The sequence below is a fragment of the Mustela erminea genome, chromosome 3, assembly GCF_009829155.1.
Source record: "Mustela erminea isolate mMusErm1 chromosome 3, mMusErm1.Pri, whole genome shotgun sequence".
NCBI classification, from domain to species: domain Eukaryota; kingdom Metazoa; phylum Chordata; class Mammalia; order Carnivora; family Mustelidae; genus Mustela; species Mustela erminea.
In genome coordinates this window covers 93,589,344-93,616,356 of record NC_045616.1, presented here as the reverse complement: position 1 = coordinate 93,616,356, position 27,013 = coordinate 93,589,344, and the positions used below count along the sequence as shown (strand labels likewise).

General features: G+C 43.0%; 4 protein-coding genes across 14 annotated transcripts in view; 2 read left to right on the top strand and 2 right to left on the bottom strand.

Moving 5' to 3' along the window:
• Positions 1 to 36: 36 nt before the first annotated feature.
• GDF9 (growth differentiation factor 9) lies at positions 37 to 10,143 on the bottom strand. Of its 8 annotated transcripts, none has more exons than XM_032336741.1 (4): positions 4,616 to 5,528; positions 4,102 to 4,143; positions 2,986 to 3,182; positions 37 to 1,373 (listed from the first exon to the last, which is right to left on the bottom strand). In XM_032336741.1, exons 2-4 carry the CDS (start codon positions 4,140 to 4,142, stop codon positions 409 to 411), a joined length of 1,203 nt encoding a protein of 400 aa, XP_032192632.1. In that variant the 5' UTR covers position 4,143; positions 4,616 to 5,528; the 3' UTR covers positions 37 to 408. The 8 variants fall into 8 exon arrangements, with proteins under 8 accessions (XP_032192632.1, XP_032192631.1, XP_032192634.1 ...); XM_032336740.1 differs by having other exon boundaries at positions 4,620 to 5,528; XM_032336743.1 differs by having other exon boundaries at positions 5,190 to 5,528.
• Positions 5,564 to 6,834, top strand: LOC116586587 (cytochrome b-c1 complex subunit 8). Of its 2 annotated transcripts, none has more exons than XM_032336747.1 (3): positions 5,564 to 5,666; positions 5,835 to 6,002; positions 6,635 to 6,834. In XM_032336747.1, the coding sequence occupies exons 2-3, from the start codon at positions 5,849 to 5,851 to the stop codon at positions 6,727 to 6,729; spliced, it is 249 nt and encodes an 82-aa protein (XP_032192638.1). In that variant the 5' UTR covers positions 5,564 to 5,666; positions 5,835 to 5,848; the 3' UTR covers positions 6,730 to 6,834. The 2 variants fall into 2 exon arrangements, with proteins under 2 accessions (XP_032192638.1, XP_032192639.1); XM_032336748.1 differs by having other exon boundaries at positions 5,612 to 5,701.
• A 2,004-nt stretch (positions 10,144 to 12,147) lies between the features above and the next one.
• LEAP2 (liver enriched antimicrobial peptide 2) lies at positions 12,148 to 13,182 on the top strand. Its single transcript, XM_032336737.1, has 3 exons — positions 12,148 to 12,287; positions 12,463 to 12,602; positions 12,892 to 13,182. Exons 1-3 carry the CDS (start codon positions 12,231 to 12,233, stop codon positions 12,926 to 12,928), a joined length of 234 nt encoding a protein of 77 aa, XP_032192628.1. The 5' UTR covers positions 12,148 to 12,230; the 3' UTR covers positions 12,929 to 13,182.
• A 588-nt stretch (positions 13,183 to 13,770) lies between these two features.
• The window catches only part of AFF4 (AF4/FMR2 family member 4), a 94,654-nt gene continuing 81,411 nt past the window's right edge, over positions 13,771 to 27,013 (bottom strand). For all 3 annotated transcript variants that reach the window (XM_032336735.1, XM_032336734.1, XM_032336736.1), the window contains 4 exons: positions 25,597 to 25,690; positions 24,597 to 24,640; positions 23,138 to 23,358; positions 13,771 to 19,560 (listed from right to left, as the gene is read on the bottom strand). In XM_032336735.1, coding sequence (XP_032192626.1) covers positions 19,433 to 19,560; positions 23,138 to 23,358; positions 24,597 to 24,640; positions 25,597 to 25,690 — 487 coding nt within the window. In that variant the 3' untranslated portion in view covers positions 13,771 to 19,432. The remainder of the gene's footprint in view (positions 19,561 to 23,137; positions 23,359 to 24,596; positions 24,641 to 25,596; positions 25,691 to 27,013) is intronic.

The window sequence follows — 27,013 nt, the reverse complement described above, 5'->3', positions numbered from 1 at the left end:
TAAAAAAGCACACACATGGTCAATTAATGCCACTGAGAGGGATTTATTCTTTCTATTAAATAAAACTATAGCCCTCTGAACTGTTCATTTAGAGCTGCAATTCCAACCAAGATTTACATTAAGATTTTTTTCTTATATCAAAAACAAGATTCCAAAGCAAAGAAAAAAAAAAATCGCTCAGGAACAAAAATTTAAAGCCCTCCAAAGAAATTTCTTTTACATTTGAAAATAAAGGCAGATGTTACTACTTTACACTGATGGAGGCCCCAGGATGGGCTCACAACATCCTTACGCATCACAGAGCGGGTTACAGCCATTCGACACAGCGCTCTCCCTTGAAGGCACAGAGAGGCACACAGTGTGTCCTTTGCAGAAGAGGCTCAAGGTTTTAGCTTACAGAACCGTATGTTAACGACAGGTGCACTGAGTGGCTATCATGTCTTCATATTCTTTGTAAGCGATTGAGCCATCTGGCTCAATGGTCAGAACACTGAGAGGGCTGTATTTAGCAGGAACACATGACGGTCTTGGCACTGAGGAGTCGAGCTTCTCATGGATGATGTTTTGCACCATGGTGTGAACTGGTGAGCCATACCGATATCCAACTGCCCTGGGACACTCCCCTTTGCAGTATCGAGGGTTGTATCTGTGCGGGGCCACGATCCAGTTGTCCCACTTCAGCTGGCTGAAGCTAAGCCTGAAGTCATGGAGCTCGCACTCATGTTGGGGAAAAAGAAACTGTTTAAAGTACTCACTCAGATTCAAAGAAGCTGGAACTAGAGGCTTGTTCAATGCCAAGCTGACAGTTTCCCGACCTCTCCGGTGACGGGAAGATCTTATACCCTCAGCCGACCCTTTTCCCTTGGAGCAGACAGACACACCACCGTTCTGGTCAGCACGCTGTGAAGGCCTCCGTTTGTAGCGAAGGGAATACCACCCGTGATAAGCCTGAGCACTTGTGTCATTCAGATATAAAAGCAGTGAGGGGGGCACCAGAAGAGTCACGTTAAATGGCTTGTCCCAGGCTGAAGAATCCTGCCGCTGGCCTCTCTCGCAGGTTAAATTGACAGACATGTGAATACTTCTCTTGTTGGAGGCCACTAGAGGCCGAAGAGGAGTGGTCACATCAACCTCAAACCATCTGTATTTCTTTTTAATTTCAAACTGTAAGTTAAAGTTAAATGAGGACTGAGCTCTACTGGGGGTCCTGCTAGAAAATTCTGGCTCTTTGATCACCAGGTTGCACACACATTTAACAGCAGAGGGAAAAGAAATGGAGTTGCTGAAAGTATAGAGCAAGACTGACTTCAGTAAGTTTTCAACGGCAGTAACACGATCCAGGTTAAACAGCAGATCCACTGATGGAACAGATCCTGAGAAGAAAAACAACCCACCAGCAGTGCTTTAATACAAAAACCAAACAGCAAGTCATATCAAGGCATGTGTCCTTCATCATGCTTTTTCTCCCTTCTCTTTCCCCACTTCCTCCAGCCTTAAGAAAGGGAGTTGGGGGGGGGGGTGAGTTATAGAGAAAATACAGGGCACAGACATCATAAATAACTGCCAGCGAGTATGACTGGCTATTTTATCACCAGAAATTCACAACAGTTTTGGTGGTGAACAAAAACAATGGAGAATCATTACATTTCCCAATCTCTGGTTTCCCAAGCTCAGCCATTGGCTCCAAACATAGAAGAAGCTAGTAAATTCTATTTTTCTCTTGGAGAGTCTCTAGAGAGGTAACTGTAATAAACACATTTACCAGCCTTGTTAAGAAAACTTTCTAAGGGGCGCCTGGGTGGTTCAGTGGGTTAAGCCGCTGCCTTCGGCTCAGGTCATGATCTCAGGGTCCTGGGATCGAGTCCCGCGTCGGGCTCTCTGCTCAGCAGGGAGCCTGCTCCCCTCTCTCTCTCTCTCTCTGCCTGCCTCTCCATCTACTTGTGATCTCTCTCTGTCAAATAAATAAATAAAATCTTTAAAAAAAAGAAAAAAGAAAACTTTCTAAGACCTAATGAACAGAGTCAATGAAGAACATAATGGTCTAATTTGGAACACTTGAGATTGACAACAAATAGAAGCTTTAAAACCACTCTAGTAGAATAAGACCTTAAGGAAGATGGGAAGGCTTTAAACAGCCACAGTTGACCCACTAAGTTAGAACGGCTTTGGTCATGAGCTAGTGAATCCAGGTTTGTTTGTTTTAAAGCACCGCTCCTTTCTCACACACACACACACACACAGGACTTCAAGGTGCTGGGTCAGACTGATGACTAACACTTTGTTCTTGGGAGGACCTACTGTTACAAATGCGGTCTTCCGCTTTCCTCACACAGAAAGCAACAAACAAGGGGAAAACATCCTATTTAACACAATACACCAGTAGCTAGGAGACGTTTTAGACATATTTCCAGGTCAGCATGGATAGAATGAGAATAAGAAAACAGAAGTTAAAATACCTGGTTTCCAGTCTTGATTTTGTGACCTTGGAGAAGATGCTGACCTCCAGCAACACTCTGCTCAGTCTTTAGAGCCAGTAAGTCGCTTCTAGCTCTAAAGTTCTACCATATGGGGGCGCCTGTGTGGCTCAGTTGGTTAAGCGCCTGCCTTCAGCTCAGGTCCTGATCCAGGAGTGTCAGGATCAAGTCCCTGCTTCTCCCTCTGACTCTCTCCCCTGTCATGTTCTCTCTCTCTCTTTCTTTCCCCTTCTCTCAAATACATAAAATATCAAAAAAAGATAAACTTCTACCATATGAGCCCACGTTAATCCATGAGGGCATGAAAAAGAAATAGGAAGGTCAACTACCAGATTTGTTTCAGTGTGGGTACTGAGTATCACGCAAAATAAAAAGTATTCATGCAAAATAAAAAGTAATCATGCAAAATAAGAAGTAATTTAAGGAGTAAGGCCCAGCTCCATTCTGTAACTGAAACACAGACAACTGTATCATCTTCCCACCACCCATTAACTAATCTGCTTCTACATACCTGTTGCCTGGTCCCCAGGAGCCTGCTTGCGCTGGGCACAGGATGTGAAGAGCCGAACAGTGTTGTAGAAAGGACTTCTGTTAGATTTAGGGATTCCCTCCTTGGTTGCATATGCCTTATAGAGCCTCTTCATGTAGCGCAAAGCTCTGGAGTCTGGCTGCAATCTAGGGGTGCCACCTTGCCCATCATACAGAACCCTGAAAACAGGAGAAAGGAAGTCAGATCTGTCTCTTTCATCTAGAGGCCGCAGCAAGGACCAAGGCTCAGCCTCAGACTTCAACTCAGCACCAGCTGCAATCTGAGTTTCTCCTCTAGAAGCCTGAGAACTAAGCCTAGTAGGAAAACACAGCCAGGAAAAGCAGAAAAACCAAAGGAAGAAGTTGCTGAGAAGCGCCATGGCCTGGAAGAACTAGCAAGGGATACATTTCCCCCTACCAGTCTTCTTGCTAAAAAGGCAGGAAGGGCCTAGCTCAGTCTTTTAAATAAATTTTAGGTGTGTAGGTAGGCTAGGGTCACTTCTGTAATCAGACCTCAAGGATGCCTAGCTGAAGATAATTTTTGTCAGCTGTGCATCTAACTGCTGATAACGTCTTATTTATCCAATTTGTCCTCATTTAGATATGGATGCATTCTGGTTATTTCTCTTTCTTCTCCCCCCTCCTTTTATTTTATTTTTAAAGATTTTATTTATTTATTTGACAGAGATCACAAGTAGGCAGAAAGGCAGGCAGAGAGAGAGAGAGAGGCAGGCTTCCTGCTGAGCAGAGAGCCTGATGTGGGGCTCGATCCTAGGACCCTGGACCATGACCTGAGCAGAAGGCAGAGGCTTTAATCCACTGAGTCACCCAGGCAACCACCACCCCCCTTTAAAGAGAGATTTATTTAAAACTCTTTAAGTTATTGTTACGCCAATGGACTAGTTATGCAAACCAAAAGGCCAAGAGAATTGAGAAATGATCTCAAAATCACCCATTTTTTGAGACTAAGATTCTTAAAATGTTCCTTAGGCGCTTGCTGAAACTTTCAAAGAAATGGGAAAGCTATTCATGGTAATAGGAAGATCTGTTGATACGCAGTGTATTGGATTCACTCTTCCTCTTCTTTCATCCTCCTCACCTCTCTGGCTTCCAGGTGCTTAGAATAATTACTTGTTGCATGCTGATTTGGAGAGTGAGAAAAAGTCACAATTGGCATTGAAATTCCAGAGAGCAGAGAACTGTTGGGTTGCCCAGTTTTCAGGGAGCTTCCTACAGAATATGTACTTGGAATACTGAAATATTCTTTAAAAAGGACATCGCTTTGAACCTTGACTCATGTTTAAATATCTTGATCCTTTGCTTTGGTCTGTACATTTATCTGTATATATTTTGGCTGAAAGGTTTAGAGATGTTTGCAGGGTTTCACGGTTTTTTAAAAATTAATTTAATTCGCTAGGGTGCTCTTGTCCTTGGTATAGGACTTATGCTTTTGGAGCTGAGACAAAGCTAGAGATGATGTTTTAGGAAAACGAGGTACACCATGAGAGACTGAAATGAGGGCATATCCAGTCAGTGCACCCGTGAGGAGACCATGCTGGAAGGAAGTCAACCCACACTCATGGTACAAGATCCAGAAGCAGTCAGTGCAGTACCTACGTTGATGAAACTGAGGGTCGTTCTGCACGTTTTAAGCTCATTGCCTGCCAAGACTCTCTGGCCCCAGGCTGGGAGGCAGGGTTCCATAAAACACACGCAGACTGCTGAATGACAGCTTACTCCAACATCACATATGGCTGGCAATTCCATGAACAAAAACATTTACAGACGCTCTGCGTCAGGCAGAAAGGCCAGGCCCGCAGCATCCTTCCGTAGAAAGTGCTTTCGGAAACGCCGAGAACGCCCCCGCGGCAGTGAAGCGCGGGCGGCAGACACGCCCCACCCGGCACCGCAGCCTGCCCCCGGCCAGACCTGGGTGGGAGGTGGTGGCAAGCCGGCGACTCGTGGAGGTCGCCTCGTTTCTCCTACCGCCACCCACGGCCGGTTATCATATGTTTGCCCGTTCCTTGGGAACTCTTCGTGGGGCACAATTTGAGGAAACGCTTTTATTCTACCCGGGGAAAGCCTGAGACCCGCCAGTGGATTCTCGGACCGCGGCAGCCGAGAGAAGCCCCAGATGCACGTCCCTGATCCTGGTACTGGGTCGCTGATGTTCTGAAAAGAACCGACCCCTTTAGCGCTTGGGCCAGAGCGCAGAAGGCTGCGAGCGGCGGCCCCTCCTCCGGCCTCAGGGTGCTCTCCACAGGCGCTGGGCTCGCAGGCCCTCAGGGCCCGGCCGAGACAACGCGCCCTCGACGCCGGCTGGCCCCTCTCTCACCACCTCTCTCTGCCTCCCAGCCCCGGCCGCTTCCTGCGGCTCCACAGCCGGGAAGGAGGCTGAAAGGAAGCAGGGGAACCTCCCGCGGCTGCCGGACGCCGCAAATCCCATTGCGTACTCCGGGCCTCAGATTGGGCCCCGCCCCCTCCCGGGCCACCACGACCGGCCGGGGTGCTTCCCCGCCGAAGGGGCAGCAACGGCGCCTCCCCCTGGAGACGGTCGGAAAATGGTACTCCCCGGAAGTGACTTCACGGCTTCCTGGAGCAGCTTCCAAACCTAGCGGAAGTGACGGGCGGAGGCCGCTGGTTCCCGCGACTGTGGAGGGCGAGGTGACCCCCGCGCGGGAGTGAAGTCCGGGCGCGCGGTAGTGGGAGTCCGTGGGAGGGTGGGGGCGCCGCCTGGGCGGGGAAGGGTGAGGAGCTCTGGGGAGGGCGTCTTGGGTCCAGGACGGCGCGTCCCGGGACTGAGGCAAGCGCCCGTCCACCCTCGTCTTGCAGACGCCGCCACGACCATGGGCCGCACGTTTGGGAATCTGACCCGCATGCGGCATGTGATCACCTATAGCTTGTCGCCCTTCGAGCAGCGCGCCTTCCCGCACTACTTCAGCAAGGGCATCCCCAACGTGCTCCGCCGCACGCGGGCGTGCGCTCTTCGCGTCGTGCCCCGTGAGTGCCTTGGCCGGGTTGGGGGGCTGGACTCCGGTTAGACACTGAGTGACCGCGGGCCCCCTCACTGAGCTCCCTCTGCTTGCCACACACACGTTTTCCATTATTTCAGCACAAGTGTATCCTCCCCATCTCACAGAGGAGCAAACCGAGTCACGAACAGCGGGCCCAAGGTCACTTGTGTGATTCTGGCGTCTCTGAGGTCATCTTTACCCACTTCGTAGCGATGAACTGTTCTGTGTGAAATGGGTAGCAGATAGTAATGATGGTTACAGAGCATTGTGAATTGTCCAAAAAAAACCCAAAACCCCAAAGAAGTGTGCACTGGCGTGTTAAAGGGCGAAGTATATGTTACGTGCATTACATCTCATCCATCTCACTAACATATTTTTAAATGTGCATCTGGGGGGAGAGAGGGAAGTTTTGGTGATGGATTTTCCTGGAATGGGCCGTCCTTTTGGTCACCTGTAAAATGGGAGTGTGGTGTAACCGTCCTTGATCATCTGGTTTAAAAGTGGCTTCTTGGAAACTAGAGACAGTAGGGCGGAGCCTGCAGTGAGTCAGAAAAGAAGACTGAGGACCCTGGTGTCTTCCATGGGCTTGCTACTTACTCTCACTTTTTATTTTTAAAGCGTTTGTAGCGTTTTATCTTGTCTACACTTGGGGGACCCAGGAGTTTGAGAAATCCAAGAGGAAGAATCCAGCTGCCTATGAAAACGACAAGTGAGCCATTCATCTGAATAGTGATTACCCGTGTATGAGGGACCCTTCTCTGGGAGAGGAGTCTACACTGTAGTGTCTTGAAGACGTAATAAACTTATTATGGACTGCACTGTTGTGATTTTGCGTTTTTGTGAGCAAGTCCCTGGTGTGACTGCTGAAGCTTAAGTTCATGACCTCCCCTTCCTAGCCTGAGTCCTGAACAGTTTGGCTGGTCTGCGAGTCTGGTAAAGGATCTGGACTCAGTGCTTGTTCTATAATGTACAAGAAATTAGCGGCATCTACTCCTGCAGCTTTTCACTTGTGTGTGGGATGAACTCGGGGGTTGGTTCCCAGTGGTCTCCTCCCATAACAAGATTTTGGTAACTATAATTACTGTTTCAAGTACTTAGCTCTTTACAAAAATAAGTACTTGTAAACTTCACAACTACCTTTGAATTAGGTATCGTTATTGCAGTCATTTTGCACATGAGGAGCTGGGAGCGCAGTGAGAGTAAGTAATTTGACCAAAATGACTCAGCTAATCAATGGTGGAGTCTGGCACTAAAGTTTTTGCTCTTAAAGCTATACTAGACTGCCTTTCTTCTAAGACAGGTCTGCCTTAGCCCAAGGGGAAGGAAGTCAGCTATAAGAGGAGGGGGTGAGGAGCACCTGGGTGGCTCAGTGGGTTATGGTCTCTGTCTTTGGCTCAGGTCATGATCCCAAGGTCCTGGGATGGAGCCCTACATCGGGCTCTCTGCTCAGAGGGGAGTCTGCTTCCCTTCCTCTCTCTGCCTGCCTCTCTGCCTACTTGTGATCTCTCTGTCAAATAAATAAATAAAAACTTAAAAAATAAAAAGGGGGGGTGAGGTCACCCCTTGGCCTCTAGAGCTAAACTGCCTGTGTTTGTACCAGGTTGGTAATAGTGGGCCATAATGCTAAAGATGTTTACTCTCTGGCCCTTTACTGAAAAGTTTTTCCCTGTTTTAGAGCCTTTAAATGATCTTTTTAGTAGAAAGCTACCCTTCCTCTACCTGGAAATGGTAGAGGTAGGTGTTGGTAGTTTTATGCTTCTGCTTCTCTGCTCCAATTTCAGAAATTTCCTCACTTCTAAGGATACTTGCTGCTTGTCCAGAGCAGTAACTTTTACAGTGTAGTTCAGCTTCTGGCTATAATTTTTCTCTTATTCTAATGATTATTCTCATCTGTTAGGAAGTGAAGTTTAAAATGCTTCAAAACAAACAAAAAAAGGTAATATAAATTGCATTGATTGGGAGGCAGGATAAAGAACCCGAGTCTGGTGAATTTAGGCCCATACCCTTAACCTGTGCTGCTTCAACTGTATGATACAAGAAAGAAACCTGTGTTCCTGAGCTTTGACCTTTTTGTTGTAAGATGATGTATTAATACAAAGCCATAGGGTGTGGTAATGGTGGAGTGAGTGATCTGTAGGAGTCTGGCAGGCTTAACAGAGAACAACTACGATGAAAACTCCTGCCTCACCCAACATGGTCCAGTTTTCCTGGGCTCTCTGTATTTGATCTCAGGGTTTGTTACATGTTTGGGTCATAGACTGTTGAGGATCTGATGAAGCTGTGGACCTGAAGATGTAAATGCACCACCCATCTTTCATTCTACATAGTTTTTGTTTTTGTTTTTAAGATTTTACTTATTTGGGAGGGAGAGTACAGGGTAGGGGGCTGGTGCCCAGTGGCGAGGATCAGAGGGAGAAGCACACTTCCCGCTGAGCAGGGAATCCGACATGGGACTCTGTCCTGGGGACTCTAGCATCATGTCCTGAGCCAAAGGCAGGCACTTAACCAACTACATAGTTTGAACAGCACCAGCGAAAGCTACTTCCTTGACAGGCCTTTCATCTTTCTCCCTCTGGCTAGCCCTGAGCTTTGAGGAGATGGCTACCCTCTCCCATCCTCTTGGCTTCATTTTACCACAAGACTTTATTTCTTCCTGTTCCTTGGCTCCTTTGGATATAACAGCTGAAAAGCAAATGTACCCTTTCTCAGCTCAGGTCAGGTGACCAGGCACTAAGTATGGGTCTGAATCCTTTCTATCCAAGTAGCGCTCTGAGAAGACCCTGCTGTAAGCCCTGTTACCTGCTGAACTTCTGCCTTTGAAGGAAATTATGAAAGTGTGCTGTAAGCCTGTCTCTCCCCAAAGGGCTTACTTCTCTAAGCTGGGGGGCACAAAGCCCTGTGTAGCAGGGTGCTGAGGTAGGTGGGGAGGCTGGAACGTGGTGAGTTGTATAGCTCAGTGCTCCCGTATGTGACATGGGATCTGGGATGATTTTAGGGACCACTCTGTCTGCCAAAATCTACAAAGAAAAGGAAAACATGAGTGAAATCTCTCAAGGAAGAAAGGGACCACTGCTGTGGGCCGCAATGCCTGTAACCATCCACGTGGAGCCTCTAGCCCTGGGGTGTGGCGCCTTCCTCTGCTTCCAGGGCACAGCTACTCATTTCACTCTGCTGTCCTCAGCGGGGCCCTGCCCCCACCAGGGCTTTTATCTCTGCCCTGTACAATGTGGCAAAGTGGACTCCAGGTTGCCAACCAAGTCCCAGAGATGCAGGCCTATCTAGTGTAGGCTGTGAAGTCTGTGCCAGGTCCAGCCCCAGAAAAGCAAATACACTTTGACCCTTGCAGTTTTACCTGGAAGTTTCTCCATTTCAGAGTCTTTCATTTTTTATTAGGCACGTCCTACTCAGGGACAGCAGAAAAGTCTCCAGTTACTGCCGAGCCTTCATGGTCTCCTCTCCCCCTGGAATGTGTTTCAAACTGCTCACGGAGCTACACGCACTTTCTCCCATTTCATCCTCCGCACTTAACCCCAGTGGTGGAAAATCCCTGAGAGTTGTTACCAAGCAATCAGCTATCAAACATGCTTCTCATTTTCTTCCTGTAAATTAATCATTTGAACCCCCAAATGTCAGTGGCTGAGAGGCCTTAGCCATCTCATTGGGAGAAAAAAGAATAAAGCTCTAAGGGAAAGGGTTAGCTTGTGGTTAGTTAATGTAGAACCCTCGCTCCTGCCTCCCAGCCAAGTATTCTCTCTATGGCTAAAATTAGTAAATGCTGCTTAAACCTTTTTGCTGGAAGAAGGAATATGGAGTTGTATGTTTATTCATTCAGTGAAATACTTCACTGTAGAGAGCCCATGAATTTTTTAAAATTATTAATTTCAGGAGTAGGATTTCACAACTATTCAAGGACTGTGAGATGGCTGTGGACAATTGTCTGGATGCCACTTCACTTTCAAAGCTGATTTTTGCTCCATGGCTGATTTAAAACAGTGACAGAGGTAATGTAGACATACACTGAAATACCTTTCCTGAGATGCCTGGGTGAGAGGTTCAGTCGGTGAAGAATCTGCCTTTGGCTCAGGTCAAGGTCTCAGGGTCCTGGGATTGAGCTCTGCGTCTGGCTCCCTGCTGAGCAGGTAGAAGCTCCCTGCTTCTCCCTCTGCCTGCCGCTCCTCCTGCTTGTTCTCTCTCTGAATCTAACAGTAGCAACAACAACAAAAGAAATATTTTTCCTAGCAGTGGTCCCTTCCGTGGGCAGTAACTGATAGGCTTTTTTCTTTAGGGAGGAGAAGCTGGCATACAAAATTAGAGGCTCAAACCCTAAAGGCTTCTGCAGTGTTGTCACATTCATGTTAATGAATGGTTTATTCTTTTCCCCTATGCACACTGGAGCCTTAGGCCCTTTCCTTGGCTGGGGTACTGGCTGTATAATAAATTAACGCAAAAGGCTAATTTGATTTTGCTTGCAGTAGCGGGAGGCAGAAATGGAGGATTAGGAGAAAGTACCTGTGTTTGGAACTAGCAGTTTCCAAATCCCATTTGGCAAATCCTTCTCTTAAGAACAGGCTGGCACTGAGGCCACATCAGACCAAACTGTCTCTAGGACATCACGTTGTTCAGTCTCTTGCTTATCTAATCAGGTTTGTGTTCTTACCCAATGTTCACTAGGTCATCACATAGCTTCTTCCCCACCCCACAGAGGTTCCTAGTTAAGCCCCTACATGGGGTGATTCAACATCCAAGCACAGGGGTAAAGGGAAGGAGCAGCTGACTAGTCTGCTTCTCCATGTTCCTCAAGTGCAAGCAGTGGTGTCTCCCTCTGGGCTTGGCTCCATGGTCCTTAACTGACCAGAACCAGGACAGACAGATCTGTGAAGTCACACGCCCATCCTCCCCTGTCCCAGTTCTGAGGTTCACCTTACCCACTCTCTTCTCCCTTGACAAGAGGATTGGCGACCATCCTGTTCCACCTTCAGCTGAGCCTCATCTCCTCCATTCTAACTTGTGGAACAGGCAGGCTCAAACCAAATATCCAACCCCTGAAAATGATACAGGCCTTGGGAAGAGGTATCAGTCACCTTTTTACAGAGACACCAGTCAGAAATAATCTTGTAACCTTCGTCTTATTGGCTCATCCTTCCAGTCACAGGAAGCTCTTAAGTCCTATAATTCATACTCAAAAGTTACACTATTCCCCCAAATTTATGAAAATGCCCAGGTCATTTAATGATTACCCACAATACCTCACAACTTAGTACATGCCCTTTCTTGTTCTAGTGATCTGCAATAGTTCTTACTTAAGCTGATGGATGTTTTGGGCTCTAGCGACATCTCAGTGCTTGGTCTGTTTCCCTGAAGCTGCTGGAAGGCTATGCTCTGCGGAAGGACCTAGTCAACTACTGTGAGGAAAACCCATTAATTCAAAGATTGCAGTGTGATTTGTCACCACCATCAGGCGATCCCAGTGGCTTAGGAGCCCCTGCTAATTCTTCATTCACACATTTAAAAACAAAACAAAAACCCCATATTCCATTCTATTCAACCCCAGTTCAAGTCCTGCATCAGTATTGATTGCCTTTGCCCTGGGAGAAGGCAGGTAGGCTAGACTTTGAACTTGCCACAGCTCGGTCCATTCTTCTAGGGAGAAGATCTGGAGCAGGAAACAGGACAAATCATCTATGAAGAAGGGGGATCTGGGGCACTGTTGGGTCACACTTGCTGAAGCAACTTCCCACAGAAGGGAGATAAGGGCCTTATCCAGTTGCCTGTAACATCAGATTGGTGCTTCTTTCCCAGACAAGGTTGAAAGGCGTCAACACGAAGACCTCATTATGAGACTTCTATTTTGATTACAGTGATCTCACTGAGCTATTTTGGAATCAAAATGTGGCTAGGTGCCTGGCTTCCCTCAGTGGCTTCACGTGGCTTTCAAAGGGAAGGAGGGGTTGGTGCTGACTTTTGGTAAAAGGGTCCAAGCCAGCAACATAATCACTCAAAGTCCAGATGAGGGATCAGTAAATACAACGTGCCTAAAAGGCAGGCCTTGAGCACATTCCTCTGGTAGACATTAACTTATTAAATCGACCCTGACTGCAAATATAAACTTTGCCCCCATCTCACCTGGCAACCATAAAAGAGGTGAATTTTAGTCTATAAAAGCAAGTGGGAACTGTCACTAGATTCTGGGCTCCAACAACCTCCCTCCAGCAAGATGTGGCACCTCAAGCTCTTTGCAGTGCTCATGATCTGCTTGCTGCTGTTGAACCAGGTAGGAAGTGGACATGCAGGGACTGTGCTGGTGGGGAAATTGTAAGCAGACCTTGAGAACAGGACTCAGCCCTGAGGAAGGGTCCCTCTGCTCTGGAGTCTACAGCATCATTCGCCCAAGGTGTGCAGATGGGTGTCAGCACTTCCATACCTGAGGTTAATTCTTTGCCCTACAGGCAGATGGCTCCCCGGTACTGAAACTGAGTTCAACAAAGAGAAGGTCACGGAGAATGACCCCGTTTTGGAGAGGGGTCTCCCTCAGGCCCATTGGATCCTCTTGCCGGGACGATTCCGAGTGTATCACAAGGCTATGCAGGTATTCCACAAACTTGAGCGCAGGCCGAGGAAGGATCAGCACACTTACCTGAGAATAAAAGTGGAACAGGCGATTGCCTGGGTTGTAGCCTGGAGCTCCCTGGTGAATCCTGAGGGATTCAAGAACCAAGAACAGCTCCACACAGGTACCACTAGAGAGTGGTTCCTTTGCTTTCTGCAGTTTACCCTGAGGTTGGCTAGAGCAAGCAGAGCAAGAAAATGCAAAGAGGTGACTGGCTCTGGGCACTGCTAGACCTTTGTCTTAAAAACCACCCTTTCTTTTCCTTTAGAAAAAGACGCTGTTCCCTAAGTGTGGCCCAGGAATGATGTACAAACCGGGGGAAAAGAGGACAGCGCTCACCTACAACAATGCTCCGTTCTATGGAATATTGATTAACTGCATTTTGGCTGGAGACACTTAAGTGAAGCAGTCTTGTTATTTTTAATATTTAAAGACAGATGTACGCTTTAAACTGGTCTCCGTTTCTTCTTAGAATGTTATGTAGCTAAGCATTACTAAACTTGTCAATTTAAGAGTTTATTTTTCTATGTATACTATTAAATGTCTCAACATTTTTGCAGTCTGGAATTCAAACTTTTAAGGGTTTGAAAAGAATTCATTTTGTATGCTACAGGAAAAAAAAAAAACCCAGCATTGCCTAAGAGCAGACTTCACAGTCTGTAAAGTGAACAGTTAAAGTGAACATTTAAGAAACAAAGAACATGATGAGAGGCTGAAAGACGAGTTTCCTAATAGCCACGTGTTTAGCCTTGGCAAGTTAACATGCTGTGGCCCTGGCCCTGATCCTAGTTCTTCACTCCGTGTCAGAACTCTCCAGTGAGTTGCCAGAGATGGACTGGCATTTGTGACCTGATGATGTGCCCACATTTGTCTAGGACTTAACTGAAGGAAGAACTGGAATAAGAATCTAGTTTAATAAAACAATAAAAACCCAAGCCCCCAAGAACAGCAGAAAAGACTTTTTTGGATTTCTGCTGGAGCAGGGCAAACTGTGATCTATGCAAAAGGATGCATGGCCATCAAGTTCAGAATTTCTGTAATCAGGAAATGAGAACTAGACTGGGGGTCCAGATTTTTCAGGCAGAGTAGCAGTGGACACTAAGGTACAAAACAGAAATTACATTGAAAAGGCAAAGTAAGAGTTGAAGAAGTTTAAAGAGCACAGTGTTTATAAACTTTAATACAGAAAATCTATTTGATATTTATTAAACTTAGTTTCTCCAGCTATGGTTTGGCATTATACAAAGCATCTTAATGACACAGTAGAGTTAAAAAGATCTTTACAAATTGAAATGTGATACCCTTGTCTCCAAATATTTTAATTGCCATAAATTTGTTTAAAAATACACATTAAACGCATGTTTGACACTCTAAACTTTCTATAATCTCAATACCACAAAATACATATAATATACTATACAGATGTGGAAAAATCTAGTTAGTATATAATACTTTGCTCACCATTAACAGCTTTATTATGTGAAATGCACATACTTAGAAATCCTAGCTTTTGAGCCCCAAAGTACCTCTGAAATTTTAATGTATTGCAACAAATAAAAATCACAGTATATAATTGAAATTTTGGTTGAAAATGTCAGATGCCTAAATATTTTGGATAAAAGAAATGTAAAACAAAGATTTGGATCATGTAAAAAACAAAGGCATCCTACCAGACACTAACAGTACCTTTCTGCAAAATCAACAAGGCTTTTAATTTATCAGCGGCATTACTTCCCCTCCAAAACCCTCCCCAAATATCAAACCATTATTCACCAAATAATTTTAATTTCAAATAAGATAAAAGGATTCAATAAATATATAAGCATTTCCATCCTCCATATACAAAATTTCGTAAAACCATTCAAAACGGAGGCTAGATAGAAATTTTCATAACCGTGCTAACCAACCTCACATCTGGTCCTCCAAAGTAGTGCCTTTTCAGGCATTGCCAATTGGGCCAGCTCTGGTGGCGAGCCCCGTCCCGCTTCACTCCAACCCCAGTACTGTTGAATGCTCATGTCAATGATTTGCCAGGTGTGTGCATAAAGTTATAAAATGGGGACACTTCTTGAACAGCAACAACAAACTCAACAGTATGGATAACCATGGCAGAGATGTGAAAGGCAGCATTTCCAAACATATTTTCCAGGGAGGAAAACATAGCAGGTAGAAAATTCCAGTGGTTAAAAGCTGAAAAGAAACCCCACGTGTAAGCGGTAACAGGTCAAAACTGCAGATTACTATAATTTCTGGGTGGGAGCTTTTCTTCCCTGTGCACATTTAGAGAGCTTTTTTGTTTCTTTTTTTAAGGATGGCAATTTATGCTTAGCTGAGCAATGGTGGCACAGAGAGGTCAATGCTGACATTCCTAAAGTCAACTTCATTACACAATGATTGCTTTTAGGCTGCTATTCCAGGATACTTAAACATCGAGAAGACTCAGTTTAGACTTAACAATAATGCCTTATTCTGTGACCAGATTCCATCAAAAAGAAGAGGTGGAGAGATTTTTCCATTGCTTTTCTAGAGAAAGTGACTTTTTAACTAACCATGCGGTTCAAATGAAGAGAATCAGCATGTGCTTTACCTACCAGTAGTAACTTACTTCTGGTCACTTGCCAGCTTGATTCTAAGGTCTATAAGTCTAAACTGAATTTCTCCATCACGGAGTATGTGAAAGATAAGCACGCAAAAGACATGACCAACTTGGCCTCTTCCTCTACATATTCCAAATCATTTGACAATTTTCTCTTTATTTTACTGAACAGCAACCTTAGAAGTGCAGTGTTATTTGTTTCTGGAAAAATGTCTGCCTCTCTCAACACATTAATATGTAAAATCAAAATGAAATCTGTGCTCCACATAATTAGGAAATATGGGTAATAGGAGTCTACATGGATGTGAAATGCTTTGCTTCCCAACTTACTTAAAGAAAAAAATCATCACAATCTGCCTAAAACTGTCATTCCCTTAGATGTTCCTGGGACCCAGAGGCAAACTCCTAAAATTGAAAATACATAATGAGGCCATTTTATTCAATTAGCAACTGGAAAATTAAAATCCTTCCCACCCTGTAAGAGCCCTATTATACTACAGAAGGGCTCAAATATATTTTAAAAGTTAATTTACTACAAATCATAGTAATTAAGCTTTAACAATCTAAAAGGAATACACATTGCACCCCTGAACATTAATATTCAAGGTGTCAACAAGAAAGTGTCTTAGATCAATTTAATAAATAATGTGGAAATAGTTGCACTAAGCTAAAATACTAAACACACACATTGTTGACAAACTAATTTCATGTTTTCATACATACATACATATATATAAAGTGTGTATGTGTACATAATTTTAAAATCCAAAGCTGCATACCCTCACACCTAGAAGAGTGCACAGTGTACCTCTCCTCTACACAATCAGGCATCACTGACTGGAGCGACCACTGGCTGCTCTGAAACTCCAGGGTGCTGCCAGCCTCCAGAACCAGAACTTTCATTTAGAACAGGTGCCTTCTGTAGGCTCTTGCTTCACAATGCAAGCTCACTCAATGAAGTAAGTTCCCAAAGTTTCTGTCATTAAATACAAAATGATGCTTGTCTGATTTAGCTGATTAACCTTTCTTTAATAAAAAGAAACGAACAACAATTAAAAACAACAACAACAACAGTGAATCTAATAAAGCCACAAGTGAATGCAAAGTGCGGCCCAGATGCCTATGGACCCGCCAGTGGGAGAGCTAGCCAGAGCACAGGCATGTTGGGCACATGCACACATTACTCTACACCACCTTTTCACTGTAGAATTAAATCAGGAGATGGTCAACCTTCTCCACTCTTCAGCAACTATAGCTAAAGATTTATCTGGAGTACTCATCGCTTTTAAAGTTAGTTCTTGGCTACTTGCCCAGGAAAAGGTGGCACTGAGGCAAGAAACAGGCTGAACACTCCCAGCAAGACTGGACCCAGGCTGGACTGTGGCGGGTGGATCACCTGGAGGGGAGTGCTCCCCACAGCCCAGCCCAGGCTGGGCAATATTACCACGTGACTTCATCCACTGTTCACTGGCTGCCTGTGAAGAGTCCGGGGGCGCAGGCTGCTGCCTCCTGGCATACAAGTGTGGTCTTAAAAAGCAGTCAACAGAGTGATTTTTTAAATAGCTGCTATTTCTATAATTAACTATATATTAAGTACAAGTCTCAGACGAAGTAAGTTTTTAGCCACTTGTTAAATTCAGTTTTAAATGGTCAGAGAACAGTGAAGACACCTATTGAGGAAGGAGGAATGGTGGCCTACAACAAAGTATGCACTGGAGCAGATGAAGACACAGAAAACTTTTGAGGAGATGGACACAGAGGAAAGGGAGTGGTGCTTCCGTAGACTAAGACACTGAAAATTCAATTATTTAGGACAGGATTCTGATCCACTGCCCGTTACCACCTGGTGGGAAAATCCCTCCACAATGAAAAGCTTGAAAAATTCATTCCCAAAGAATTAACACAGTTCCAGAGAGAGAATTAACTTAGAACAGCACCATAAAACATGCAGGAAACTAGGTTTTAACAAAATTATCAGTGTGACCCCAGAAACACTCCTGCTGCCTTTCAGGACACACAAGAGATTAGAATACACTGGAACTCAGAGGTGCCCTGCTGGCTGCTGTGGCTGAAAGCTTATCCACTTCTAAGACATCACTGCAAAGTAAGGAATCAGAGTAAGAGCAATCAGAGGACAGGACATACAGCTACTTGATCAACAGGGTCCAGTCTCTCATCGAATAACTACCCTAATCACTGAGAAGTTGTCCTCTTAAGGAAAACTGTTCCTAAAACATACTAATAAGTTAGAGCAAGATTTCAGAGGCAATGTCTCCAAGAGAAAAAGATTAATTTAGGCATAATTTCTGGATTCTAATCCCTAACGACATGCAAAAATCACCTGAGGTACAGGGCAGTTAAAAAGTTCTGTAAATATGAAGCTACAGGACAACGAAAGTTCATTAGCTTCAGAAATAAATATAAAAATGACTCATATACAGAGGATTCACTGCACCACTGGCTTGGGAGATATTCTATCCTTTCTTTCCCACTTCAAACCTTAGCAATCATCTATAAACAGCAGGGCAATCTTCTTTTCTGATTGGATGAATTCATTTTTGGAATAGGGAGAAAGACAAACAATTTTTTTGGAGCAGCCATTACCCAATTAGACTAAGTCATGTACCAAAGCATTAGCTTTTCTCAACTAATTCATCTTTATGTGACCCTAAAAGAAGATTAAAAAAGAAAGAGTACTGAACATTACTACTGCCAAAGACCAACCATACTGGGTGATCTGGTCCTAGTGTAAAATATCTGTAAACAATCCATAGAGTTTTCATTCAAAGGTAAGATTTAAGGCACACCAGACATGATAGGGGCACATGACAAGGGCATGACAGAGGGCACTTTTCTCACCTTTGACTCCAATATGCACCTTACAGGGAAAGGTACTCTGATATACAACTCTTACAGAGCTGGCTTAAGCGCTACCCTTGCTCCCCTCCCCTTCCCTTCCCAAGAGAGCTAACACTGAACCAAATTAGGAACTTTTCTAGTGTCAATTTTCTCAGAAATATAAATCATAGGTGAGGGCCTTCATAATACAAAGGGAGTCAGTACAAGACAAGTTTAAAAGGAGAACGTCATCTCTAGCTCAGGCATTATACCTTAAATTGTGTAGCAAAAGCACGCGCAGCAAAGCTCCAGCCCACTCCTGCATCAGTCACTGCATGCTCCCATAAGAGCATCATGATCTAGTGTGGCAAAAAACAGTTTACAAATAAGAATTCTGAAGAGAGAGTCAACCCTTCAAACATCATCACTGAAAGAGATGTAAGCGGCAACCCTTAGGAGGGGGAATCATCCTTTGTTCCATAGTAACTTACTCTTTTTCAATTAACTGTCAAATTATTAGCAATAAAAAAGAACACACGGTTTTAATACAATCCATGAAGTTCAAGATTGTCCTTTTATGAAACCCTTCACATGATATCCTTCTCCTAGAAAGTTTGCCTGCCCTCTTTTGTAATGCATTAAATGCAACCTATAGTCACCTTGTGATTGCTATAGTGTTATTAACACATTCACAGTTCTTGACATAATGCATATCAACTCAGACGCATTTCATTTTCTATCTGTAGAATGCCATCTTCTCATATTTAAATGATTTTTCATGTGTAGAATATCCTTAATACTAAGCATAAATTCTGCAATAAAACTGTAGTTAAGATTTAAAATAATATCAGGTAGTAGGTACGGAAAGAACATGTCCATATTTTAGATGAACCAACTCTTACTCTTAGAAGAGCTACCACAAAAAGACATTAGGTAACAAAGCTCCCCAAGTATATAAATAAAAAATGCCTACCTTAAATTTACACTTAATGTTCAACAAAGTAAATTTATAGGCAGAAATAACTAAGTTTTATACTAGCCCCAGTCTGGGAACTTAAAAAAATAAAATAAATAGAATTTCAATTGATTAGTTATGAATTACAACTGGAATTTCAAGCTTATTACAGATCACTGACACCATCTTATCAATGTGCTGCAGATTTAAAAACATTTAAGTAACTTTTCATATTGGGAATATTAAAGGGGTCAACTGACATCGTGGCTTTGGGTTATAAATAACAACAACACATGAACCAGGGAGGAGAAAACCATTCCTCATTCTTAGTGTCGACTAGGTGGTATGTTATGGCAGTTTTCCTTTGTGATGTGACACAGTGTTGTGGAGAAAATCAGAGGCAACGAGAATGTGTTCAGTTCAAGATATCAGCTTGGCATCCTGGCGAAGCCAGTGCAGTCCCTGGCGGGTGTATCGAACGAGGTCTGTCATGATGCTCGCATTAAAGATGAGAGGGCCCATTGCTTTATCCAGTTCAGCAAAGAATTCTAGAAAACCAAAAACAGTCATTAAATGATGTACACAGTCTCTTGAAATGCTGCTTTAAAAGTTTTAGGCTAGATTCTAAAACGGTAGTCAAATGAAGTAAAAAAAACACTCCCTCCTGCACTACAATGATGACCACCCATGTTTTAGAACAAACCAACCCACAGTCTGCCTTTCAAGTTCTAGTATTTTGCCTAGGTCATGAAACTTTTCAAACAGACTGTATAGTTAGGAATTGAGTGTTATACATAAAAGCAGAATTCCACTGATAGAAATTATCGATTGCTAATATGAAGTACACATTACTAAAATGGAGACAATGTACTACATTGTAGTATTACTGGAAACAGTCTGTATGTACTGCTTTTGTGTAAGAAGCAAGTGATACAAAAAGTTCTTAGAACGGTTCTCCGTAGGCGCTCCTGTGAGATTAGACATTTATGACAAACTTTTTGCTGTAATCATATGCCATGTAACACTGATAAATTATCCCATGTTTTCGACAGTATAGTTTAAAAATGCAAAGGATGGAAATGAAAGGATTCTTCCTGTGTGACCAAATAAAGGCTGATCTGCATGTGACGTGGGTGCAGAGAGGAGGAAGGAAGGACAGTGTCCTAACATTTGATCCCGATGCAATTTTGGAGAAAGAGAAGGATGTAGGACTCAGAAAGGAGAGTTTTTATACATGCAGAGAAAAAGGGATCATTCTCATGATAAACACCTGGGCCTACTCAAATAGAAGCAATCAAAGAGGAAGAGAAAAGGGTCTTCTTTATAGAATTCCAGATAATAAATTCAGGTGCAGTAACAGAATAGAAAATTCCTGTTTCCTTTTTTTGTTTGTTTGTTTTTAAAGTAGGATCCAATGTGGGACCTGGACTCATGACTCTGAGATCATGACCTGAGCTGAGATTGAGACCCAGACACTTAATCGACAGAGCCACCCAGGTGCCCTGAAAATTCCTATTTCCTAGTGCAATAATGGATGTAAGTAATGGATGTAAGTAATAACCTAAGTTAAAGTTTAATACGGAATCTTACATCAAACTGGGTCAGGCTGAAACCACCTGGATTGTGTCAATGGCCAAATCCAAGTATCACTAAACAAGAGACAACCATTAATTAAATGCCTCAATAATATCAATAATAGGAGATCTAGAGCAGCACCTACGAAATGTTAAAAACCTGAATCTAATTGAGTCTAAAAATGTAACTATCAGTATGAAGGAAATAAGGGGGACAGAGTAGCAAGCTAAATGATACCAAGAGGAAGCAATCAGTCAAATCCATAATAGGACTCATTTCCTCCTCAACAAAAATGGCACAGTGCCCCATTCCCCCAAACACCAAAACCTAGAAGAAGGAGACAGACTTTGGGCACTGCTGAAGGAATGTTTGGACCCTGTTAAAAACAAACAGTAAAGAAGAAAAATAAAGACATATTTGCAATAACAGGAAAATTGGATGATAGACTAGGTATTGGGTGACAGAAAGGAATTTCTGTTAATTTTGGTGGCTGTGTTAAAGGCACGACGATTGGGAGCCTGGGTGGCTCAGTGGGTTAAAGCCTCTGCCTTGGGCTCAGGTCATGATCCCAGAGTCCTGGGATAGAGCCCCGCGTCAGGCTCTCTGCTCAGCAGGGAGCCTGCTTCCTCACCCCCTCTCTGCCTGCCTCTCTGCCTACTTGTGATCTTTGTCAAATAAATAAATAAAATCTTAAAAAAGAAAAAAAAAAAAAAAAGGCATGACGATCATGTCCTTGAAAAATCCGTATCACCCAACGATGCATACACCTAAATATGTTCAGGGGAAATGCTTTAAATACTCCGGCAGGGCAAGAAAAGTATGATTCAGAGAGAGGGTGAGGTGAAACAAAATTAGGAAAATGTGTTGAATGAAAGATGCTCAGGGATCATTATGCCATTATCTTTCCTTTAGTCAACATTTGAAAAGTACCACACAAAAAGTAAAAGTGAAAGGACAAAGAGAATGAAAGGACAAAAAAAAACAAGGCTAGAAAACAGGCATCGGGAAGAAAAATGGAAAGTAAAGCAGGAGTGATTTAGTAAGAATTCCTGCTTTTGTAACCTTTCCTGAGCAATAGTGACAATATTTAAAATTTTAGGAAAGAATCAGGTTTTCAGGGACACAATTTTATGTTAGATGCTGAGGTTCCTCTTCTACCTTTCTCCCACCATTATCATTCCTTAGGGGTAAGAATCTTCATCTTCATCTCATTACCTGTTTATATTACACATATTTAAATACACTCTGTGAAAAAAGGAGACTTGATTGACCAGTATAGTGTTTCTCTACAAAGGGTCTATCTGAACAGCTGCCACACACACATATTCGCTAATAACAACTATGAAAATAAGATGGTGTTTATATAGTACTTTTGCCTAGGATCCTTTACTTATTTTTAAATTTAAAATCCAATATAGGGGCGCCTGGGTGGCTCAGTCAGTTAAGCATCTGCCTTTGGCTCATGTCATGATCCCAGGGTCCAGGGATGGAGCCCCACATCGGGCTTCCTGCTCAGAGGGAAGCCTGCTTCTCCCCACCCCCCAACTCTCTGTGCCTATATTCCCTTTCTCACTGCCTTTCTCTAACAGATAAATAAAATCTTAAAAATAATAATAAAATAAAATCTAGTATAGTTGGGGCGCCCTGGTGACTCAGTCGGTCAAGTGTCTGACTTTTGATTTTTGGCCCGGTTCATGAGTTTAAGCCCTACTTGGGGCTCCGCACTGGGTGTAGAGCCTGCCTGGAATTCTCTTTCTCCTTCTGCCTCCTTCCTTCTCCTTCTGCCTCCCCAAGACGCTTCACATGCGTGCACGCTCTTTAAAAAAATAAATAAAATAAAATCCAGTATAGGTAACATGTTGTTACATTTATTTCAGTGTACAATATAGTGATTCTTCTCTGGGACCTTTAAATACTTTATAATTATCAATTCTTATTTTGGGAGATAACAAACTTAAGGTACAAAAGCGTCATATAACCTAATATTTAAGAATGCTAGAAACTGATATATTTTGTTGTCTCCTTTATCACACAAGTTTTCCAATATTCCAGCATGATTTTTTTTTAAAGTAATCTCTACACCCAGCATGGGACTCAAACTCATGACCCCGAGGCCAAGAGTCAAATGCTCCTGCAACTGAGCCAGCCAGGTGCCCCTGAATGTGATTTCTTATATATTAAACATCTCATATGTACAATATGTCTGCATGTAATTTTATGCCTAAGCCAAGGGCTGTTAACCACCCTAAAACAGAACGGGTATTTTATTATTTTTATAATTGAAGCTGCACTTAATGTGCCGAGAACAAAGGCATATATGTCCTAGAGCAAAAGCTGTTTTTAGTTTTGTGTGCATCACTGGTATAGTGAGAGGCATTTCTGACCAAACTCCATACATTCGGTATGACTGGTAAGCAATGGTGATTAGGAAATACTTTACTGTCAACTCTAGACTACCTAATAAACTAAATACAGATCAGACACTTAATTAGATCATAAAAGCTCTTCCAACAATTTCATCCTTCAAAGTTTCTCTAGAGAACTTCCTACCTTTTTGCTCTTTGGAAAGCTGCTCAGCTTGGTCCCAAATTTCAGTGGCATAGAGGAAGTTGGACGTAACTTGAACATAGCTGGCTGCCATCTGGTGGATCCTCTGTGGAATGGTCACTGAAGAACCACTTGCTGTAGCACTACTGGCCCCAGAAGAGTAATTTCCGGAATTGCCGGGCGACAGCTTTGGAGAAACAGGGGAAGGCATCCCAACAGCTTTGCTACACAGAGAGAAACAGGAAACTTATTCATGTGAATGTGGTGAACATAACGAAACCCATGTTCTACTGGCTCTTCATAAATACTTAGAAGAGACTGTACTTCTGTGCGGGCTCTTCTAGTTTAAAAAAGTCTTTAAAATTAAAATTTAAAGACTTTTTTAAACTAGAAGAGCCCGCACAGAAGTACAGTCTCTTCTAAGTATTTAGCTCACTAAAGCCCATGGTGAATCATTGTATCTGGACCCTCTGTTTCAATGAATGGCAACAGAACAAAAGACAGCAAAGAACTGAGGAAGTCACACACCTTGAGAGCAGCAGTTCACCTCACTCCCAGATGGACACACTTTCCATCTATTCTGGCAAGTAACTGGGTACTTTTCAAGTTGTTTTGTAGAAAGTTGGGAGGAATTTGCATTTTAACACAAGAAAACTGTGGTAGTAGATAGGGATGTCTTATTTTGAACTCCATTATTTCTGGTACTTTCCTAGTTTAACCAAGTTATTCAAAGCTGACAAAGAGGTTCAGCTTTTTCATTCACCTGCAATTATCTCAGTCTTCCTGTCCATTAAATATTTCTTAGGAAACACATGTTGAAATCAGGGAAGTTCATTTCAGCAGTACTAAAATTTGTGGAAGTGCCCAAGACCATAAAAAAAAGAAAATGAAACAACAGTTGGGGGAACAAAAGCGATTTGTTGTGAATATTTTTTTTATCTTCTCTTTCAGCACTATAAATTTGGTTCAGAAAATACACAAGAGCAAAGACAAAGTCATTTAACATAAAAATAACTGAACAGAAAAAAATTACAAAACAAAAGCTGTCGTGGTAATTGTCCTCCTTTTGGGGGATGATCTGGGATGGAGGAGAAACCACAATCATGCCACTGTTACTAATTTCTGTCAGTATCGAGACCTGAGTAAAATAAAGATAAATTCAATGATAAAAACCCCTAGTTGTATAAATTAAACTCTGATAAGGACTGAGGTGCTGTCAAAAAACTCAGTTTTCTACAGGTGAAATGTCCCCTGCCTACTCCTGTGTTCATTGTTATTTTCAACTTAGTAAAAAATAAAGAGGAAAAATGAAGACTTTAAAAAATAGTTTATTAGAGATGGTTTTAATATTTTTTAATTGTCATCTTTTCATTTCTAGAAACTGGGCCCTACCCATCCTGCTTTTACACAAAAATAAATCATTTTGTCACAAAAAATATTTTATAGACTAAAATTTACCTACCTTCCCAAGCCAGGTGATGGTGCTTGAGAATTATTATAAGAATTCTGTGGAAAAAATAAGATGTACATAATTAAAAAAATACTACTTCTGAAGTATTAAATATATTTAAGAGCACACTGAGTCAGAATTACTCCTTAAGATGCTTTACAAATTTAAGAACCCAAAATATAAGCATGAGAGCAAGAAAATGTGTGTGTGTGTGTAAATGTGCAACAGGAAGACCTTATTTAGGTGAGAGCTAGGGGTTCTGGAAGACAGAGAATGAGTAACAGACAGAGAAGAGGTGAGTCATACTTTGTGCAAAGGCTGTGGATGGATGTGACTCATAGTTTCCCGGGAGCAGAGGTTTAGGTAAGGAACAGGAGAAAGGGACCTCAACGACTTGAGGTCTGGGTAAAAAGCTCAGACCTGACCTGGCAAGCAACAGTAAGCTACTGAAGAGTCTGAACTCAGAACCAGGGCAGGATTTTAAGAAGACTGATGTGGGGGTGTGAAGAAAACACATAGACATTTTAGGAAACTAACTTAACAGTCTGAGGAAGCATGGTAGTGAAAACAGAAGGCCATCTGCTAATTAGAAACTAGGTCTCATGACAGAAAGAGGCTCCATCCATTGAAATACTAGGAAGAGGGATGCCTGGGTGGCTCAGTTGGTTGAGCGGCTGTCTTCAGCTCAGGTCATGATCCCAGCGTCCTGGGATTGAGTCCCACATCAGGCTCCTTGCTCAGCAGGGAGCCTGCTTCTCTCTCTGTCTCTGCCTGCCACTCTGTTTGCCTGTGCTCGCACGCGCTCTCTCTCTCTCTCTCTGACAAATAAATAAATAAAATCTTAAAAAAAAAAAAAAGAAATATTAGGAAGAGCTACTGCGTATGGCTACAAAGATTCTACAATCAGATATATGTACATTTAAAAACTTTCCAAGAAGTTTCAAACCTATTTACAAATTCACCAACAAATCTTGTCCCCTAGGACAGGCACCTTCCTTGTTTCAACACTTACCTTCAAGTGCTCCGTCAGTGTCTTTGAGTACTTCAGAGCATTTTCCTTCTTCAGTTTGAACAGCCTCAGGTACAGCAAAGACTGGCATCGCAGGCTAGCCAATGGAAAAGGGTAACTTATTTACCAGCACAGTGGACTCTGACCACATATGCATAGACAACTTCTGTATTGTCCAAGAACAGAGGAGTGTCTCATGTGAACAGACCACAGCGTAAGGTCAATGACACTAATTCTCAGGCAAAACTGGAAGCCGTGTTCTGATTATGGTACATACCAAAAGGAGGGGAAGAGCCTTAGGACTAGTCTCCTATTTGTTGACCATCAAAAATAAAAACCTCACCTACAAGACATCAACATGTCATTATAACATATGCGTTCAAAGAAATCACTGAGGAGGGGCGCCTCGGTGGCTCAGTGGGTTAAAGCCTCTGCCTTCGGCTCAGGTCATGATCTCAGGGTCCTGGGATCGAGCCCCACATGGTGCTCTCTGCTCAGGAGGGAGCCTGCTTCCCTTCCTCTCTGCCTGCCCCTCTGCCTACTTGTGATCTCTCTCTCTCTCTCTGTGTCAAATACATAAATAAAATCTTAAAAAAAAAAAAAAGAAAGAAATCACTGAGGGGCAGAATCTCTAGATCAAATTATATATATCTGAAATTCAACAACAAAAACTAGGGAACTCAACTATGTATCTGAGGCAACATATGGGAACCTTACAATGGCTTGCAAACGCTTTGCACATTCACCACTGCCCACCTCTCCAGTCACTTTCATTTCTCCTTGGTCTTTATGTGTAGTTCCTTTAGTTCCTTGATAGTTGCCAGTTTCTTTCCACCATCCAGCCCTTGCATATATCCCCTCTATTTGAAGACCAGGTGTCTCTATACTCTATTATAGTTATTATACTTTTCTTTCAAAGTGCTGAATGCATATACTTGTGTGACAATTTGATTAATTTGTGTCTCCTCACACTTGATACTAGACTCCATGACAAAAAAAGACCCTGTCAGTTTATCCACAATTACATTCCTAGCTGTTAAAGCCAGTGCCAGGTAAAGTAAATACTTTGAAAAAAGGATCTGATAATATCGCCTTGGGACTAAGCCAACAAGCCACATTCGTTATTCTTAATAAGCTAAACATTTGCTCCCTACGGAAAGGCAGAGGATATGTGAATAAGGAGAGAGGATACTGAAAGAAGAGCCTGAAAAAGGGACCATGTGAGACATGTGGAGTTCCACCATCAGTCCTACCCTAACAAGGCTTTTGCCATGAGTACAATGGATCAGAGACTGACAACAACCAAAACCAACTAAGTCAGTAGGAATTTTGACTTATTTTCTACTTTACCCATCAAAAATAGATTTATGTCTGGGTTATGAAAGACCAAATCAAGGATAACATTCAGAAGGGCATAAAC

What these genes read in the sequence shown, in the direction of transcription:
- LOC116586587 (XM_032336747.1), top strand. Translation starts at nt 5,849, where the DNA reads ATGGGCCGCACGTTTGGGAATCTGACCCGCATGCGGCATGTGATCACC. An exon ending in CGCTCTTCGCGTCGTGCCCC is followed by an intron (nt 6,003 to 6,634) that starts GTGAGTGCCTTG and finishes TTATTTTTAAAG; the next exon opens with CGTTTGTAGCGTTTTATCTT.
- LEAP2 (XM_032336737.1), top strand. Translation starts at nt 12,231, where the DNA reads ATGTGGCACCTCAAGCTCTTTGCAGTGCTCATGATCTGCTTGCTGCTG. An exon ending in GCTTGCTGCTGTTGAACCAG is followed by an intron (nt 12,288 to 12,462) that starts GTAGGAAGTGGA and finishes TTTGCCCTACAG; the next exon opens with GCAGATGGCTCCCCGGTACT. An exon ending in TGTATCACAAGGCTATGCAG is followed by an intron (nt 12,603 to 12,891) that starts GTATTCCACAAA and finishes CTTTTCCTTTAG; the next exon opens with AAAAAGACGCTGTTCCCTAA.
- GDF9 (XM_032336738.1), bottom strand. Translation starts at nt 3,382, where the DNA reads ATGGCGCTTCTCAGCAACTTCTTCCTTTGGTTTTTCTGCTTTTCCTGG. An exon ending in TCCTGGGGACCAGGCAACAG is followed by an intron (nt 1,374 to 2,985) that starts GTATGTAGAAGC and finishes TTTTCTTCTCAG; the next exon opens with GATCTGTTCCATCAGTGGAT.